This window comes from Lissotriton vulgaris, unplaced genomic scaffold, assembly GCF_964263255.1.
Source record: "Lissotriton vulgaris unplaced genomic scaffold, aLisVul1.2 SCAFFOLD_1320, whole genome shotgun sequence".
Taxonomy (NCBI): domain Eukaryota; kingdom Metazoa; phylum Chordata; class Amphibia; order Caudata; family Salamandridae; genus Lissotriton; species Lissotriton vulgaris.
The window spans coordinates 653,867-674,237 of NW_028242523.1; the positions used below are offsets into that span (position 1 = coordinate 653,867).

General features: G+C 42.1%; 1 protein-coding gene across 1 annotated transcript in view; it reads left to right on the forward strand.

The window, feature by feature from the left end:
* Positions 1–20,099, forward strand: part of LOC147668937 (actin-binding LIM protein 3-like) — a gene marked incomplete at its 3' end in the record, with an annotated part of 333,512 nt that extends 313,413 nt beyond the window's left edge. Inside the window, exons 8-9 of the mRNA XM_086948335.1 lie at positions 15,124–15,182; positions 20,028–20,099. Coding sequence (XP_086804461.1) covers positions 15,124–15,182; positions 20,028–20,099 — 131 coding nt within the window. The remainder of the gene's footprint in view (positions 1–15,123; positions 15,183–20,027) is intronic.
* Positions 20,100–20,371: the final 272 nt, after the last annotated feature.

Genomic DNA, 20,371 nt, shown 5'->3' on the forward strand with positions numbered 1-20,371 from the left:
GTAGGGAAGAGGGTAGGTAGGGCCTATTGTAGTACAAAATCCCCCCCTTTTTGTCCTAATAAGACATGCATTTTATCAGGTGAGTGTTGGCAGTGCCAGTACTTATGCCTACTACACCTCCTGGGGTATAGGCAATCAACCAGGACTCTCCAGCCATCTCTGTCCTATGCAGTGCCAGAACCAGTTGGTGAAATAGATGCAATTAGGTTGCTCTTCTCACTGTGTGAGGTGAGTCTTGGCTTAGTAGGCACTCCCTAAAGCCAAAACGCATGCCACCCCCCCACCCCCATACAAAGCAAGGAGTCCACCCAAGTCTCCTTGATTAGCTTGGGGCATCCATCGCATGACAAGGGATGTCTTCTTCCTGGGCACATGGCAGTCACATGGAAGCAAAATGCAGTCATGAGTTACCCAGCACCTCCCACTTCTAGGAGCTAGCTTTTCCCTGCTGGTCAGCCAGAAGTTGCACTGGCAATCTTAAGAATGGGCCCACAGTCAAGGTAGTTCCACATGTCAGCACTCAGGGACATGCGGGACACCAAACTATTTTAGATTAATGCAGATTAAATTAAGTACTGAAATGCTGTAATATTATATTAAATATATTATTTTATATAACTATATTGGAAAGCACTTTGAGGCATCTGTAAAATAGAATGAAGCACTTCACAAAAAAAAAATAATAATAAATATGTTAGCTCTTGTTTTTTGGGGGTCTGGCAGACCTCTGTTTAACTGTGTCTGAATTAAAACGTTGTTTTCCTTCCATAGGTTCTAACATTCCCAATTGTGTGACTCGGATCAATGGTTTCAACACTTCTATTTTTATTTTGTTTTACATTTTATTTATGTTTTTTTAACATAAGTAAACAACAGTATATACATTACTATAGGCTTCACATCTCAGGGAGTCCACTAGCGCAGGATCATATTGCAGGTACATTTTACCACACCCCCTTTACAGATGGTAGCCAAATAATTAAAGATTTCCTCCGTACTTGGTCAGATCTCGACATTTATTTAGTATTGGATGTGGCCTCTTCCCCTGCAATCCTTCTTGCAGTTCACCGATTCCATAGAACTGCCTCCACCACTGTCTTAATTTCAGGAATTTCTTGGGGCAGTCCCAACTTTAATAAGTTAGTTTTTCAGCCTCCATATGCAGGTCTAGACCTGCTCCCCACTCACTCATAAAAAGTTGTAATTCTACAGTTTTTGGGCTGGAGTAACAGGCTTGCCAACATATCTTCCTGAAGAGCCTACATCATCAGCCCACTTCCTTATGCCACACCAGCCACACACGCTGGGATTCCACGGAGTCTGCATAGGCAGGTACTGAAGCACGATGGATATAAGAGGTAAGTCGGACTCAAAGTCACCGCTGAAGTTGGAGGAGGTATAATGCCCATGGAGGGTGGTCATAGGGGGTACGCTGCCTTAAAAAAAACAGCAATCACAGCGGGTAAAAAACCAGCAGTGACAATTGGTCAGTGCCTGCCCCAGCGATGAAATGTCCGCAAGTCAATATAAACGTCAAATAGTGGTAGCCAGGCATAGGATCTGCTACCCCTGACTTGCAGTTGCTACACCCGGTCTTGGATTATGAAGGCACGGGTATGAAGACAATGAAAATAGGACTCTAATAGCTGTGTTTACATCCAGGAGTTTCCACTGTTTGTTCCCCCCCCCCCCCCCCCCCATTAGGCCTCTGCAGCCAATGGCAGGAAGTTGGGAAACAAAGTGTCGGCCATGGGGTCATCCATGTGATGCTAGCAGGTGTGAAAGGATGTGTGACGTCACTTCCGCTATCCATGAAATTGAGGTGAATCGACGTCATTTGGTATAGGTAACAGACAGACCACGATAGCGAGTACATTCTCCAAGTCACAAACATCCAGCGGACAGACACTGGGGTTAGAAACAGTCGCACACTGCAGTGCCTATGGAATATGGTGTGTGTGCGCACAGCGACGCACACGCGGCCATTTCCTATTTCTCTCGCAGCTGACGTGTGCAGTGAGGCTTGGCGAGCTGGGTGGCAGACAGCGCTTCACACCCCCTCTAAGCAGCCATGCTATATTTCTGCTGCCAAGTGCCTGCTGAGCTGCAGGATGCGTCCCTGCAGGAGCGCTGTAATTACACATGTCCCCTGAACATCCTGACGCACGGCCAACGCTGCGCTCTGCTACGCTGCAATGGGCTCATAAATCAAGCACTGTGCGCTGTAAAATATACAGCACCATAAGAGCCCCTGAAATTAAAGTTCTGAGCCGAACGACGTTCCCCTTCCCGTAGTTTTATGTACTGTATTGTGTCGTGGCTCCTCAGCCTCAGAGCACTTAAAATGTCACTGCATGCACTTCAGTACCAGTGACGTAACGCAAAATGTATCCCCCTACCCCCCGCAAAATGTGATAAGGGTCCCCCAGTCTCCGATATCTCACAGATACTCATTGACCTTAGGCTGAGTGGATCCCCCTTGAAGGGTTGGGGGCTCTCTAGAGCGTTGCCCCCCACCCACCCCCATACACACCTCAGGGGCTACATGGCCGTATGCCCCATCTTCAGCACCTGCAGTTATCTTTAGCACAGGAAATGTCAATGCTCTGTAAAGGAACACACCAAGTTCCATATAGCTCCCGAAGAGCTGTTAGTAGGAGTTTTACTATTCCCTGTCCCCTCTGCAGCTGAGAGAACACTCCTGAGATGCCAATGCCCTGTGCTGTCATGGGCCTGGTTCTTATAGCGCCTGAGGAGACAGTGCTCCTTGCTGTAAGCTGCCCTGTTCTCCTAGCGCCTGAAGTGAAAGTTCTATGCGCTTTGATTAGGCTATTTATTACATTTCCTGGAATGCTAGTGTGAAGTAACACGTTTTGTCTAAGCACACAGGTTTCCTGCAAACACCAGAGTTCCTGTTAACGGATCTGCCTCTTACTACCTGTCCTAGGTATTTACTCACCAAGTGATGAGCGTTTCATGGTGAAGTGACTGGAAGTCAAGTCCCAGCTAACCAAGTTAATGCTCTTGGACCTTTCAAAGAGGAAAGAAACGACTAAAACCAAAAATAACAACTGGGAACCACTTGGACACTGACTCCATTCCTCCCCAGCGCCCGCTGAAAGAGGAAAAGCCACAAAACACACCTTGATTCTCCTTGAGAGTTTCAAGGTCTACACCGCACATACGAAGATTTAACAAAGGTATCTCCCAGAGCTCCACAATTATATATAACACAGCATTAATTTGCAATAAGAAGATGTTGCTGAAATATTTGTCATTGATTTGTGTATGATCAGTGTTCCACCGTTTCGTGGCTCTGTCTAGCTAGCTCTATTCAAAAGCCAAACAATTTGTGACCTCCTGAGTCCTGGCGACAGTAAATTGAGGCCTCTACAGGCCTCTACAGGAAGTGTTTCCTGGACATCAGACTGTTTGCTGCATAAGTCCCTTGGGCTAGGATCGGAGGTGTATGGATCTTCTGGTCTGCCTGTCTGTCTCGAGGTCTGTCTGTAAATCACCCTCATCCAATGAAAGTAAGGCGTCCAGATGTGGCCATAGCTCTCCAGTGGCATTTATCCCAAGGCAGAAGGGACCTACCATGTGGCAACACATGCAGGTGGCTAACCTGGGAGTGGACCACCACTGGCCTTTCTAAGAGTGGAAACCACTACTTTTTGTCAGCCTCAGCACCCTGCCCTCTGCATGCTGCAGCTTTTGGCTGCTGCTGGAACTCTCGTGAACCTCTGGTGACTCGTAAATTCGAAAGCTTCGTTTTTGCTCTGTCCATGGTGCTGAACTTACATATGATAACATGAATCCATAATATCGATACCCTTTAAAATTAGGCTGCAATGAAAGGCCAAATTACGTGGCCAGGTTGACTAAATCATGCAGGAGAAAGGCGAATTATGCCGCAGTTATGTGCACCCTTTTCGATTAAAAAACAACTCTGCTGAACGACATGGCGCACTTTATATTTAGTGCTCACGTATCTCACTAGGAGGTACGTTAGGACTCAAGCTATTGGACAGAAACATTAAATGCAATTTGTTTATGATTGTGAAATAACTGCAGCTTCGAGAACAGTACATTATGAGTTACTTGTGAAACAAACACGATTCCTTATTCACCCTCTTTGAACTCCTCCTACATATTTTAGATTTGTGTTTCCAGCTGAAGGCTAAAGCCCATGTCCATTAAACGGTAGATGTTTACACTATATGGGCAATATTGGCACACCGCTAAATGCATCATTACAGCAAACAACAACTGGGAAAGTGTGTTGCGCTGCATTTTACCAATGTGCACCACTTTTAGTAACTTTGAATCCATTTGAGCTGGAATAAAACTTTTTCTAAAAATCTACAACTGATGGATTATGTGCTAAGTGGCATAAAATAATATTGAAATGGAACATGCCCCAGTTGCACCATCATATATTGGGAATGGTTCTGATAATTCCAATAGGAGAGTGAACTGTCCACGTACTAATCAATAGGCCTGTTACTAAAAAGGGGTTTTCCTTAATATCTTTTGAATCACTAAAGTTAAATACTTGCTATTCATTCTAATTTTTCCAGCAACATAGTCTTAATTTGTTTATTAAAATGTTATTTCTTTTTTTTAGGTTGACATTTAATCCCTACATCGACATTCTTTGCAAACATATTATGTTCTATACAGGGCTTTAAGGGGGCCGAGTCCTGCTGGTGCTCAGCACCGGCAGTTCTAAAAAGCAGGTACCGAGACGGGTCCCTATCGGGCTCTCCATTTCTACCCTCACCCTCAGGGTGGAGAAGAAACCTTAGGGGCATATTAGCAAGGGCAATATTGCCGCTTTAGCTGGACTTTTTCCCGCTAAAGCGGCAATATTTTTATCGCCCTATTAGCAAGCTCTCGCTAACAGCGGTTAGCGACAGCTTTTAGGCGATAGCAACAGGTTTGCGGATCGCTTTGCATGTCAGCGATATTTATCTCTAATGACATGCAAAGCGAGTGTACCCAAACTGTTAGCGACTGAAAACAGTCGCTAACACAGCTATAGCCTATTAGCAAAGCAGGCGAAGCGATAAAAAAATTGCGCTAAGCGGGATTATCACTATAAACTAACGCCTGCTAAAAAGTTGACTTACCTGTATAGTCAATGGGGGGTGGATTATCAGATTAAGCCCCCATTGGCGTTAATGCGAGAATATCGCTAGATTTCCAGCGATATTCTCGCATTTCGCCGCTATTGCTGGATATTTTAGCACAATGGAGACAAACGTTGTTAATAGCATGCTTTCTCTGCTAAAATATCAAGCGATAAAAAAAGTCGCTAACCACGTATAGCGATAAATATCGCTATTTCTTGCTAATAGGCCCCTTAATTCTGCAGCAGTACCACCCGTCACTGCCTTTGATGTACCAACAAAGAGATTCGCTATAGTTCTTTCACAGTCTCATCATTTCAGCACTAAAGGATTTTCAATATTCTATACAATGAAGCCATTGTTGTTGCTTAATTATCTTATGCAGCTAACAACTATTGACAAAGCCAATAGTCCTGGCTTACTGTAGGTGTTCTGTTACTTGTATTATATATCTGGATGAAATGACGGAAAGAGGTAGCCACATACCAGTTGGGCTGCACACAGATTTTTACCTTCCATTTTTTTAAGCCACACCCATAATAACATTGTCTACGGCCCTTTGTGCCCACCCTAACAGTTTTTTCATCCCACTTAAAACCCTAGTTCTATAGATACACTAAGGGACTTTGGCTAGGCATTCTTCAGCCTTTGGCTTCTTCGGCTCTGAAACCCTCTGTAAATAGCTTGAGACACTGTCAATTGCCTGTTGGAACATCCCACAGGAGGGGTTTAGTCTCACCTTCCGTCTAATGACTTTTTGGTCTCTTGTGTATATGCTAACATCCCCACTGGAGATGATGGACTATTTAACATCTAAAAAGTATATTCTGTTATCACACATTTATTTCTCATCTCATCAATGCATTGTATACAGAAAAGCCATCCTTTTCAAATTGTTTTGCACTGCAGCTGGCATTTCTTTCAGCAGTTGTCAGGCTCAGTTGTGAACATCAAACCTATTGGCTTTGCCATTGCTTGTTAAAGTAACATTCCTGACTAAGGAGTCAATGAGGTTTTGCAGGAATATTTAGGCCTAATTTTCCAAGAGATTTAGTGTTCACAAACCTTCTGATTCTATAAGTCAAGGGTCTCATCTGTCAAAACCTTTTGTTCTCCATAGGCTGCCCAACGTTTCAGAATCCCAAAGGGGGGTCGCCAACGTTAGTTTACATCCCCACCCAAGAGAGTTAGTAGCATCATGCCAAACCTGACCCGAGTGTCTGGTGGGGCCCGTCAAGATATATCTGTTGGGTCATGAGTAGAGCGCCTGGTTATAGTTCCTTCTGGGGAGGAGCCATTTGTCCATGGCGTAGCCTGGGTTGTCGCCCCGTTCGTAAGTGCCATGGTTTATGGTGGCTAAATGCACAGCCCAATAATATTTTTTTATATCCGGAAGGCTTATGCCTCCATCATACAAATTCAGGGTCAATTTATTTAAGGCGATACGTGGTTTACCATCCCAGAGTAATTCTCTCTGAAGGCCCTCTATTTCTTTAAAGTATTGTGGGGGTAACGGGTCACAAGCATTTTGCAGGACATAGAGAAAACGGGGCAGAGACATCATTTTAAACAATGCAACTCTACCCAATAAGGAGAGGGGAACCAATTTACAGCTTCTGTTGTCTTTTTCGAGTCTGTGCAGTGGCGGAAGGAGATTTTGGGCATATCGGACTGATGAATCATGAGAGATAAAGATGCTGAGGTATGTGAACCCTGTCCAGATTCCATTTTAATTGGAAATAATTTCCCAAAAATAAACTAAATCAATATTTAAAATGAAAAGAGCAGGTGCTGAAATGTGAACCTCCAATCTCAGCACTGGAAGTCTGAAGAAAAGAAAAGTGGGTGAGGACCTCCTTTCTAGAATAATCAAAAGTATTTTGTCCAACAAAATCCCTTTCTTTCATAGTCATGTGAGGTTTGCAGCGGCGTCATGAACGCCGACGTGTTCACAGATACGGGAAATAGAAAAAAACAGTTTTCAACCATAAAATTGTTTAGGAAAATCTCACTTTAAATGTTATATTAGGAAACTGCTGATCACAATTATTAATTAAAATGTGTGTATATTTGGTTTTTTACACTTTCTAAAAATCACACCGATTTCGTGTATAAGTACGATAGCCGAATATACATATTTGGACTGTTTGCGGTTAATTCGCAAATATATTAAAAAAAAGAAAAACCATCTAAGGAAATTTATTTCTTGATCCAAAAGAAAATTATGCTGTATTCTTAATGGCCTAACAAAATGAGGACATCTCCACCGAATAAAGAAGCGCTTGCTTCATATAGTTAGTATAAGGTACCATTGTTTGGTGGAGATTCACCTCTTTGTAGTCTTGTTGTCTTCTGTATAGCAGGATTAATGTTGTCACACATTTCTGGATAAAGACACATGAGGAACAATAACATTGCCAAAACGCAGCGAAGGTTACTGGAGACATTTCGTCGTAAACCATTATGCAGCTATACTGAAGAATACACACCTGGCATTTAGCAAACAAGGCAGCACTTACTAATATACCAGTATAAACTTCTCCAGCTGGGTAGACATGTTATGCAATACTGTGGATGTTTGTTGGATAAATGAGTAGGTGATGTTCTTTTCTGGCACTTATGCTCATTTCACAGGAATGAAACCTCAACAGAAAGCACTTACAAAAATAAACATTTCAGATGCCCCAGTTGAAGCTCCACTTCTGTAAATGACAAATCATCCTAACCTCCTGGGATTCACAAAGGCAAAGTGTATTTTCTGTGCAATTCTACATTGAAAAACAATATGATATCATTGGTAAAGGCAAATGCATGATTCATTTATCAGAGCACAATCTGTAGTGACTGTGGCAAATGGATTCTTTCTTGACCTCTCCTGGTGAGAGCAGAGTCCATTCTTCTCCCTTTCAATTACTACAAATATGCAAAAGTCTAAAATCATCTCAAGGCATAGCTCATTTGGGGTCGCACTATCCACGATAGCAGTATGAAAATCAAAAAACCATACACCCACTAACACACCAACTGACACACACAGAACATCTTACACACCCATTCACACATACATACAGTACTTACACACCAAGTCACAAAGCTACTCAACCACCCACTCACAGATGTATACAGTTATTCACACATCCACACAGCAACTCACACACCCACTCTCTGACTTATACAGCCACTCACAAACACACTGTCAAAGGTTACAGGTAGAAATTCACTGAAAAAAACAAAGGTTATAGGGAGGTTATAGTTAGGAAATAGAATAAAATAAACTTAGAAATCCGCAAAAAAAGCCAAAAATCAAAGGGAAGATATAGTTAATTAATACAATTTGAAAAAAAAACTTAGAAATTCACTGAAAAAAACAAAGGTTAAAATGACATTATAGTTAGTCTTACATTCACTCATTCAACACCATGGAAATTACCTGTGCTAACTATAACTTACAACCCCACAATGCACTGCTTATGACCTCACATATTACATCACTCATGACATAGTCAGTGACATCGCTGATGATATCACTCATGACATCTCAAATGACATTACTGATGACATCACTGATGATATCATCCACAGAATCAATCACACCCCATACAGCCTTTCAAACACCCACCCTAACATAGCCATTCTCAGACCCCATACAACTACTCACACACCTAGCCACTCATCCATAGAGCCACTCACACACCCACTCACTCATACATCCACTCACACACCCACACACTCCCCCTTACTCACACTGCTACTCACTCACCGATACAGTTACTCACTCACCCACTTATTTACCCATGCAGCCACTTAGACACCTACTCACCCATACAGCCATCAGCACAGCCATTCACTCATCCCTACAACAACTCATACACCCACGGACATCCACAGAACCACTTACATGCATGCATACAACCACTCATACACCCACTGACTCACCCTTGCAGCCACTCACACACACTCACACTTTCCAATAAAGCCACTGACACCCACTGACTTACCTATACACACACTTAAAGATCTACTCACTCACCAATACATTCACTTTCACACCTACTCTCTCACCTACACAGCCACTCAAACAGACACTCACAGACCCACTCACACACCTATGCAACCAGTCACACCCCCACTAAGTTACCCATACAGCTACTCGCACACTCACTCCCCAATACAGCCAGTCACACAGCCACTCACTCATACAGCTACTCACACACCCACTAACACATCCATACAACCACTAACACAGCCACTCACAGACTTATACAGGCACTCAGACACCCACTCGCACACTGATACAGACAGTCATACACTCATGCAGCCCCTTCTGTATAATCAAGTTTCCAGGGGTTGGTTCTGTAATACGGCACCTGCACTAACTATAACTTATGCCCCACAATGCACTGCTTATCACCTCACATATTACATCACTCATGACATCGCAAATGACATCACTGATGACATCACTGATGACATTATCAAGTGAGTGCAAGTGTTTTAAGAGTTTATGGGTGTTAAACATAATTACTAACCTAGTACAAAAGTTAAATTACTATTCTAGGTGCACTACTACTGACTGATACTATTTCTAACATATATTATGTGAGTGGCTGTTTGACTGTATGTATCCTTGTGTGTATGGGTGTGTGAGTGGCTATATGGGTGTATACGTGGGTGTGTGAGTAGCTGTGCAGGCGAGTTAATGCTGTGTGAGTGGCTGTATTGGTGAGTGGGTGTGTAAGTGACTATGGGTGAGTGAGTGGCGATGTGAGGTGCTCTATGGGTAGGTAAGTGGGTGTATAGAGACTGTATGGGTCAGTGAATGCTGTATAAGTGAGCAACTGAGTGTGTAAATAGCCGCATGGGTGAGAGAGTGGCTGATTGAGTGAGTGCTTGGTAAGTGGGTTGGTGTGTGACTGGCTATATTGAGAGTAAGTGTCTTTGTGAATGGCTGCATGGGTGAGTGAGCAGAGGTGTGAGTGCTATATTCACTTATGAATGGGTATGCAAGTGGTTGTGTAGGTGTGTGAGTGAGTGCTTGTATGGGTGAGCGAGTGGCTGCACTGAGAGGCTGTATGGGTGAATGAGTGGGTGTGTGAGTGACTGTAGGTAAATAAGTGGGTGTGTGAGCAGCTGTATGGGTGAGTGTGTGGCCATGTGACTGACTCTCACTGTGACAAGTGAGTGACTGGTTTTATGGGTGGCTTTATGGGTGAGTGAATGGCTGTGTGACTGGCTGTAAGAGTGAGTGAGTGGGTGTGTGAGTGGCTCTATGGATGAGTGAGTGGGTGTTTAAGTACTGTTATGTGTCTGTGAATGGGTATGTAAATGGTTGTGTAAGTGTACTGGAGGTTGTATGGGTGTGTGAGTGGTTCTGTAGATAATATCATCAGTGAAGTGTTTTGAGATGTCTTCAGTGATGTCACTGACCATGTCATGAATGATGTACTATGTAAGGTTATAAGCAGAGCATTGCAGGGGCGTAAGATACAGTTAGCTCAGGTAACTATTGCTTCTGAAGTTCACTAGTTTTGTACAAGTGAAATCCAAGCCTAAATATAATATCACTGTAATCTTTATTTTTAAGGTTTTTTAAATTCTATTTCCTACATCCCTGTTACCTTCTGTTTTGTAAGTGAATTTCAAAGGATTTTCAAACTATTTCTCAGCTATAACGTCCCTGTAAACAATGTTTTTTTTAAAGTGAATTTCTATGGTTTTTAACTAGTAGTCACATTCCCAAAGTTGTGGAGAAAGGGGTGGGGCCTCTGACCAGCTCTGAGGAATCCTGTTGTGTTTGACTTACTAGAGGTAACAGGAGGCCTTTTTGGCCCCAAGGACCCTCAGCATCGAAAAGGATTTCATCCCCCAACCAGTAATGTGCCAGGAGGCGCATTTGCAGAGTGGTGGTAAAAGTGGGCAGGGCCTCTGACCAAGTCTCAGCAATCATGTTGTCTGGGACTTAAGAGAGGTAATAGGAGAGGTTCTTGGCCCCCTAAACCCTCACTAGGCATGGGGACTTCATCCCCCAATCAGTAGTGCACTAGGAGGAGCGTTTGTAGAGTGAAGGTGAAAGGGAATGTGACCTCTGAATGCCTCTCAATAATCTTGCTGTGTGAGACTTATTGGAGGAAACAGGAGGGGTTCTTGGAACCCAAGGACCCTCAGCAGCCATGGGGGCTTCATCCCTCAACCAGTAGTGCACCAGGTGGTGCGTTTGCAGAGTCGTGGAGAAAGAAGGTGTGGCCCATGTAGACCTCTCCGCAACCCTGCTGGGGTAACCAAGTTCAGTATCAATGAAAGGTAAAATGGATGTAGATAGCGGAATGTAGATTCCGGTCTAGGACGCCAGAGTAGCGAGGGCGATTCAGCCGCAATAATTGAAATTGACACGCACCCGTGTTGATCCCGGACACCCTACCGACTTTCCTTTTTTGACTCCTTGCTATACCATACGTGAGGCACAGGCATGTTACTTTCGCCTTTCCTAATGATCATGCAATCTGGCGTTCCGCTTTGATTATAGTAGGCACCAGATATTGGTTGATATTGTGGTCGCTATCTACATCCATTTTACCTTTCATTGATACTGAACTTGGTTACCCTTCCGGGTTGGAATTATCACCGGACTTGGGCCTTTTCCGACCTTGGACTCAGCCATTGAGCCCTGAAAAGTTGTAGAAATTGTTTTATGTCTACAACGAAACACGTGTCGTCTGGCTGTATTTTATCTCTAACTTGATGACCTATTAAAGGGGAGAACACCAAAACTCCAAGAACCGACGTGGGACGTATTTTTCTTTGCTATTTCGTTTACTTTACACATTGTGTACATATTTTTCTTGAGTGAGCAGGACTTTGTGTTTTCCTTGTGTTTGTGTGACTTGCTTCACACAAAATTTGAGGGGTTCTAAGGGTCTCCCCTTCCTGCTAGCACCACAAACTGATCTTGTCATAAAGCTTTGATTACGACGTAAATTGTGCTTGAGCGCCAATAATTCCTGTATATTTAAAACCCGTTGCTTTTGAAAATTGATACCAAAACCAGTTGGCTGTCTCTGAAACATGTTTTTTTCAAATGCAGTACATGTTGTGCTTGTAAATTTGGGGTCAACACTTCCTCTTATATTAGGGCAATTAATTCTAAACCCAAAGATTTAAGAGGACATTATAGATGCAGGACAGAGTATGCGGTTTATGTTCCCCAATGTACCTGCAGCATACATTATGTAGGCAGCACTAAACAGCATGTATATGTCAGGATTCTGCAACATTTGAGAGTGATTGTAAATTCTGACTCCTCTTACCCGGTGGCTAGACACTTCAAGGATACACACAACAACAATCTAAACTGTATCCAATATTTCATAATTGGGGCAGTACAAGCACATAAAAGAGATGGCAATCGTGAAAAAACACTATGCCAGTTAGAGTCCAAATTCATTTTGGAACTTGACACCAAGTCACTTAATGGTCTTAATATCAGTGATGACCTACACACTTTTTTTATATTTTGTAATTTCCGTAACAATCTGGCTTTGGCTGTGGACCACTATGAAATTTATATATTTTGATACCTTCAGTCATTTGAATTCAACTCCCGCTAAAGTTATTTCTCTTTATTTTATTAATTTATATCACTTAGCACTTTAGATGGATAGGCTCTTTCGCACCATAGCACTTTATCCAGTGTATTAGTATGTTGACATAATTGTCTGCATGAATCATCACTATGTAGTTTTGTACTGATGTACACTTATAGTATACAATACCTTTTTGATCTTTACACATGGCACTTTAAATTAGCATATTCTTTCAATTTAAATTATTATACTTGTTTTCTTACAATATGAGATGCCTTCATTCAGATCAGTGAATTTTGCACTTTAATATGTTTCCTTTGAGAAAAATATTTTTGTGAAATTAATGTGATCGTGATTGCACAATGTTCAAGGCAGGGAAACCCAATAAACCCTTGTAGGCTTGAGCACTGTGTAGTTAAGATCAGAATGTGCTACAAGGGACTTGTTTAAGGAAGGTTAAATTTAAACAGTGAGTTGTACATATGTAACACACTCAGGAGTATCCACAGGATAACCGTCTTATATCAACATGGTAAATGTATTACTGGAAGGAAAGGAACACATAGAGCAAAAATTGTATTTAAACATAAAGTTTTTTACTGCAACAAAAGTGGGGAGATAAATACAAACAAATTAATTAGAGCAAAAGGTCATGAACAGAGATGAGTGATAGCACTATTTGAACTTTGTTACCTTTTGATTTTAATGAACTACCAACATTGTTCCTTCAAATGTACTCTGTCATCAGATTCATGCATAGGTATTCTTTGTATTAGCACAGCAACGAGCCTAGCAGAGTTTTAGAGGGTATTTCTTGCGCTTGCATACATGTTGTAATATCAGTTTATTTATTCAATGGTGGATGGCACTTGGGAGCAGCAAAAGGAATTTTTTTTAAACATTTATCTTTTGTGTTTTATGGATACATTATGAGCATTTATGTTCAGCATATCTTTTGTAGCAATCAATTTTATCATATAATTTTTAAAGGTTTTTATGGCATCATCTATCTATGTTTCTCAAGTGCACATGTGAAGAGTTTCTTATTTTGCATCAGAACAATTGTTTATTTTGCATCGTGTTTAGCACCTTACGTTCTTTTAAAAGGTCTCATGCTATCTTTTGTCAGTGATTATCACAGGGTGGTGAGTCACTTGGTTTTGTGTAATATATGTATAATCCCTTTGTTGGCTCCCGCATGGAACGTTTTGAACTGATCCATCAAGAAAAGGAGGTACAAATCTGCAATTACCCATTTTAATTCCAATAGGAAAGTTTGCTTCCAATTCAGAAAAGCAGCTGAATGAATTGCATCAAATTTGGCACAGCGTTAGAACTTTACTCATAAAGAGTTCTTTGTATGATTTGGTGTAAATACGTATTTTGGGCATAAAGGGGTTAACACATGGAAAAAAGACATAGATAGCTAGACCATGTGGTCCAGGAGGAGTAAAAAGAAAAATGTTAAAACAATACTAGCTTCTGATTAGCTGTGGGAGCTTTTACTCCTGTTGGCAGTTTCAGTACTGTGGATCCAAGGATGAAAACTCTGTACTGAAACAGTACAGGCTAGCCACAACCTTCAAGAAAATATGGCAGGATCCATTATAGGACATAGGAACTTCATCCCCGACTCTTTAAAGGGCACATAAGAGGGCACGGTGAGCACACCCTGCCCCCTTATTGAGTAGAGAGTCCCAAAGGGACCCTCCCTTATGTCAAAATTAAAAATATATATATTTTTAGTAGCTCAAAACCACAGTTCCAGTATGTGGATTCGCAATACCAAGTGAGGCCTTCCTGTGTGGTGTGTATATATATATATATATATGGGCGAAAATAAAACTATAAACAAACAAAAGAAGAGTTTGCAAAGCCAAGGTGATCATCCAATGGCAGAAGTATTAGCCTGTAATTTATGGGTCTTCGTTTCTACAGTTATTTTAAGGTGTGAGGAAGTAGGCCATAAACAAATGACATACCCTTTGCAGAGGTTGAGGATCCTTGCTCTGTGGGAGATTTGGTGATACTGTGATTGGTGCCTCTAAAAGGTGTGATATATGGGTGAGTCTTTTTTATCCCCACTGGCCGTTGAAAGTCACCGGCTTGTCATAAAGATCCCAACATCCCTATAGGCCTGTATGCCTTTGACCTATTCCATTTCAGAGGGCTCAGTACATGTAACCAGACCTGCTAGCAGTACTGGAAATGGAGACCTACTCTGGAAGAATGTCTGTGGTTCCTCTCTCTCTTCCATTGGTACTGTATTGATTTGTGAAATGGGTCTACATTGTTGCCATCATCTACACTGAGATTGAATGTTTTTTGTGATTCTGTGCAAATTGACTGATGGAAATGAGGTGACATTTCTCATTGTGTGAATAAATCCCCAATTCCCCCTGTGGTTTCAGGCTCTGAAGTGTGGCATCCCATCTGCAAGCAAGCCGCCCGGGCAGAGAAGAAACTCAAGGTAAGATTTGAAGGTTCGACTCTCCGTCCCAACCTTGAGGGAGAGGTTCTGTGCCTGGATGGTACAAAGAGAGACCAATGACTTTCCACTGTCTCTCATGCTCCCTTTTGGGTAGAATTCCAATCAATATGGCTTCTCTTCAAAAGAGCAGCAACAGTTTTATTAAGATTGCAAGACAGCCTTCAAGAGCGTTAACCAAGTCTTGTTCGAACATACAAAAATAGATTTTTTCAATGTGGAAGATTTTAATAAGGGTTTCACTTATATACATGCTAAGTGAAACATTTGCACAGGAAATAAACAAATCAAAATGTCATACCCAATGGCTCATAGCCTAATTACCTCAACAATCCACACATATGCCCTTGTAATATAGCATAACAAATAAGGCATTATAGAAATGATAATACAGCTCTGTTCCAAACAACGTAGTTGTGCATTACGTAACTAGCCAGGGTTTTCCTAGCGTCCTTGTACCTACTTGCAGTTTGAAGAACCATTCTAGAGTTACCACTTTAGGCATTTCGGCTAACCAAAATTCAATTTTAACACAAGTCAAGCAAAAGAAGAATTTGCATCAAACACAAATAAAAAGTAAATGTGTCCCTAATTATTCACCTCTTAATCTATCCTATGTGAAAAAACAACTGAGTCTTGCAGGATGAGACTACACATATGCTATGGATGACTGATCAAAAAATTGTCTCAAAATAACTATATATGAATGCACCAGATGGACATTGTCACCATAAGCGCTTGGGTGGCTTGTATTGTACCTTTAGTTGAGAGAGTGGGTAACTTGTAACTGTTGTACCTTTTGTAGCAATGTGTAACTTGTAACCTATGTAACTCTCCTCATGTAAAGCGCTCTGATACCTCCGGGTCTAGCCAGCGCTATATAAAACTCAAGTAAATAAATAAATAAACAAAGGGGTCTCCATTCTCACTCAGAGATGGGTTTTTGGGTTACTTTCTCAACTTTGTTCTCCAGTAAGTTGTTTTTCACAAAAAGAAGAAATGTTCTCAAAACTTCTGTTTTTATTTTCTTACCTTTATTGGGAACACCTGCCAAATCTTGAGTACTTGTCAGAAACCCTATATGTGTTGCACCAGTGGTAGTAATGAATAAACCACTTTTCCAAATGTCTCAATATAGCGTCTAGAGCCATCTTCCACTGTCCTTTGATACCGGACATGGATCCCATTTCTTGGTCTCACGGTTCAAGAATGGCTAAAGACCCTTTCCTGCTGCAAACACGTTCATGGCATGGATGTCAGGAGCGGTCTTCAAGAAGATGCTCACACTTTGAATGATGTGATGGTTCTGAAAGGTAGCCAGGGAGCATTATTTAGAGTATGACAGCCGACCAACCATGTCGCCTGGTCAGCGGACAGTAAAAGATCCCCACCTAGCAGAGAGACGTCTCCCTGCATTTGGTGGACTTGCCTCTGCAGCAGCTCCATTGAAGGCAGTGAAGCTTTCCTCAATGGCCACCATGTTTGAAGCACCCACTCTACAAAGATTTTTGTTTTTCAGGCATAAAATCTCAAAGCTGATATTTATTTTTGAGAAGCAAAAAATCAATGCCCCTGACGCACAGGGAGTTTCCTTTCAGCACGTCAATGGCAGTGCATCGCTTGGCAGCCTCGGGCAAGGAAATCTATTGACAGCTGTGGCAACTCCTGTACAGTGTCTTCAGGGCAAGGCCCTGCCACCTCTGAGGCACCACATAACACCCTGAGTGTAGGCCCACACTGTACTAATTACTTAACTTAGCAGTGTTGACAAAAACAAGAATTTTGGGCCAGATGTATGTAGCTAGAATTTTGAGATTCCCTTTTTTGCGAATCTCAAGTATTCTCAATAAGGAAAGCTCAAAATGCAATGTATGAAGGTGTATAGTACACCTTTTGCAATTCTTAGGGGGACGCAAATGGCCTACCTTATGAATATTAGTGATGTAGGTCGCAATTTGCCACCCCTTAGGAATCGCAAATTTCACGGGATGGTGGCCTGCTGAGATCAGCAGACAACCATGTCCGTGATTGCTTTTCAATAAAGCAATCTATATTTTTTTGTAAAGCAGCCCGTTTTCCTTGAAGGAAAACGAGATGCTTTGCAAAACGAAAAATGAAAAGTTTTCTTTTCATTTTTTAAGAGCAGGCAGTGGTCTGTGGGACCACTGCCTGCTCTTAAAAATGGTTTTACAAACATTCACAAAGAAGAAGTGGTCCATAGGGGCCCCCTTTCCATTTGCGAATGGGTTACCACCTACTTGAAGTAGGTGGTAAAATGCGAATGTTTTGCAACCGCAATCGAGGTCACAAAACATTCATACATACCGATGCGATTCTGTATTAGGAAGGGAAGCCCTAAACACGCCCCTTCCTAATACCGAATCGCAAACCCATTGTGCGATTTGGTAACAGGTTACCAAATCACAAAATTAGGTTTGCTGCATCGGGAAAGCAATTTGCCCCTTTGCGAACGCAAAAATGCTTGATACATCCGCCCCACTGTATTTTCATGAATACTACCAGTTCACAAGTCAGCCCTCTCATCCTCATCTCAGCCACTTGATGACAGGAGAAGGAGGGGGCTAACCAATGATCAATATACAGAGTGTTGTTTAAAAAGACAGCACTCTGTAGGTGGATGTCTGGATTGAGCATGTGAGGCGTGTAGTTCAACACACAGCCACAATCTATTTTATTTAACAGACATATTCCACATGCCGCCCATCTTGGGGTGGTAAATTTAAATAAATACAATGTGATTGAAGAATATTTTAAGAAAGGAGGGGCCCAGCAGCAAATTACAGCTAAAGCTATTTTTAGCCAAGACCTAATGAAACTGTACTGGTGGAGAATGGAATCAGCTTCCCTTCACACTCTGCTCTGTTGCTCATGAGCCGTCTTTCCATGAAGCTCTAAAAACGTATCTCTTTTCAGCAATGTAGCACGTTTGTCTGGTCTTCCTTACTGTGAGCTTCTGGCACTGGAACACTCTCAGGATTAGCTGTGCACTCTACAAATTCCCTCATTCATTCATTCATTCATTCAATCAAGCTGGTTCAATCATTCTTCACTGGTGCACTCTTTCCTGTGCAAGTGCAGAACTGTAGGGGTTCGCACCTTCACTAGAAATAGCATTTTTTTTCCTGTACGTGGGCATACTGTGCTGTCGTGCACCAGTTGCACCCTGCTGAGGGTATCGGAAGGCTGGTATGTGCTGCACAAGTGAAATGGTGTCAAGATTGTCTTTCATAATTTGTAAAGTCTCTAGCTGAAGCAACCATTTAAATAATTTTCTGATACACACCTCTTTTAGAGATAGACCCACTCAGTCAGTCCACCATTGAAGTCGGCATATTGTAGAAAAAGAAGCAAAGAAATTGAAAAATGTCCAACCTTTTCACTCAGAAACTAATCTAAAATCAATTTTCCTCTTAAGTTGAATCAATTTTTGTGGAGAAGTGAGAGAAAATACAAACTTCACCCAAAAATGTCCCAATTCTGCTCTGGGGTATACCATTTAGAGATGAGCATCTCTGGCTCTCGATTGTTAGAACCCATGTCATCTTCCCCAACCCCATCTCCAGTTGTGATAGCAAAACAGTGGTGTCGCCTGTTACCACAACAAAGAAAGCCTGTAAACAAAATGTCAGCTTAGGACCCACCCAATCTGTTATCAGTTTCCGTCGTATCAGGATACCAGTCTCGAGCACAAAGGGCTGACCAATGTCAGACAGGGAAAAAAGGAGTAGAGCAAGGGCGCCAATTTAGTGCCAGCATAGGATTCTGGAGACAGCCTAGTGAGCAAATTCTCCTCTCTTAGCCTTCTCTGCTGACAGAGGCCCTGGCAGAATCAGAGGAAGGAGGGTCTACAAGCAGCCATGAAAAATACCACACCCCCACCACCCCACTCCCCAAAAACAACAAATTAGCAGGGAGAACCCAGTCAGGGGCCTGGCTTGGCTCTAAAAACCCATGCACAAGCCGAGCGCTGGATATTTTCGGCATAAAAATCGTTCAACAAACATCTTGTAAAAATATCTCTTCAAAATTCAAAAAAAATTATTTCTTTAAAATGCATAAGGGTTTTACCTCAGTCCATGAGACTATATCACAGCATTCAGGAATTTATTTTAAGTGATAATTTTAAAACATGAACTTGGAAACATTCGTAGCCTCCAGCCCTGATCCCAGTGCCATCAGTGAGCTGAGAAGGAAATTGGTTGCCATGTGCATGCTATATGTGGCTTAGAATCAATTCATAGAGCTACAGTGTAGTCTATTAAATCCAACACAAGAGAGGCTTTTGTAAAGGTCACATCCTGAACTCATATATTACAAGGTGCTCTCATGCATGATAATGAAGAAAAGGTAGGCATTGGCAAATAAAAAAAACCTTGGCCAGATTCACACAGTTTGATCAGAAGGGGAATACAGACAAATCCCAGGTTTTCTGGTTTCACATTATGCTATCCACCCAATAGATGAGTGTCTCTTTCTCTCTGCTATTTTACATTTAAAGTTAATGCTGTGTCTTCTTGGCACATGAGGTTAGACCTATGGTTGTATTAGTCTTGTAGTTTGTATTTCTCCCCTGTGGCCCTCCAGGCTTAACTAAGAGCTCTGAGACAGAAGCAAGGTTGCACAGCTTCAGACCCTGGGAGTAAGAGGAGGGATGTCCCTCAAACATCCTGATGTCTTTGTTATTAACTTTCCCAAGATCATATTTCATGTTCTGAAATCTTGCTACTGACTCAGGAGAGGTGAACCGCTCCCCCCCGCCTGTTCCTCTCTCAAATTAACTTCTCTTGCTTCCCTGTGTCCACACAGCACAGAAGAATGTCGGAAACGTCCATCTCGCCTCCAGGATCAAGCATCGGTTCCCCCAACAGAGTCATCTGTGTGAGTAAAGAAACCATGACATGCATGTGTTTGAGAAACATTAAAAAATGCATTTTCCGGACCCAACAAAGAGATTCATGCAGATAAAGAGGGTGCTCTACATAAAAGATGTATAAATGGCTTGTTGTGTTAGTGTTGTGCAGTGCAGCCCTCTATTTGTGGACTTGGAGGCAGATCATGTTATAAATGGGGGTGCCCTGTGGTCTCTTCATGGGTTTGAAGGGTTATATAAGGGCTGCAGTGCATTACACTGCATGTCCACCTGCTAAGTC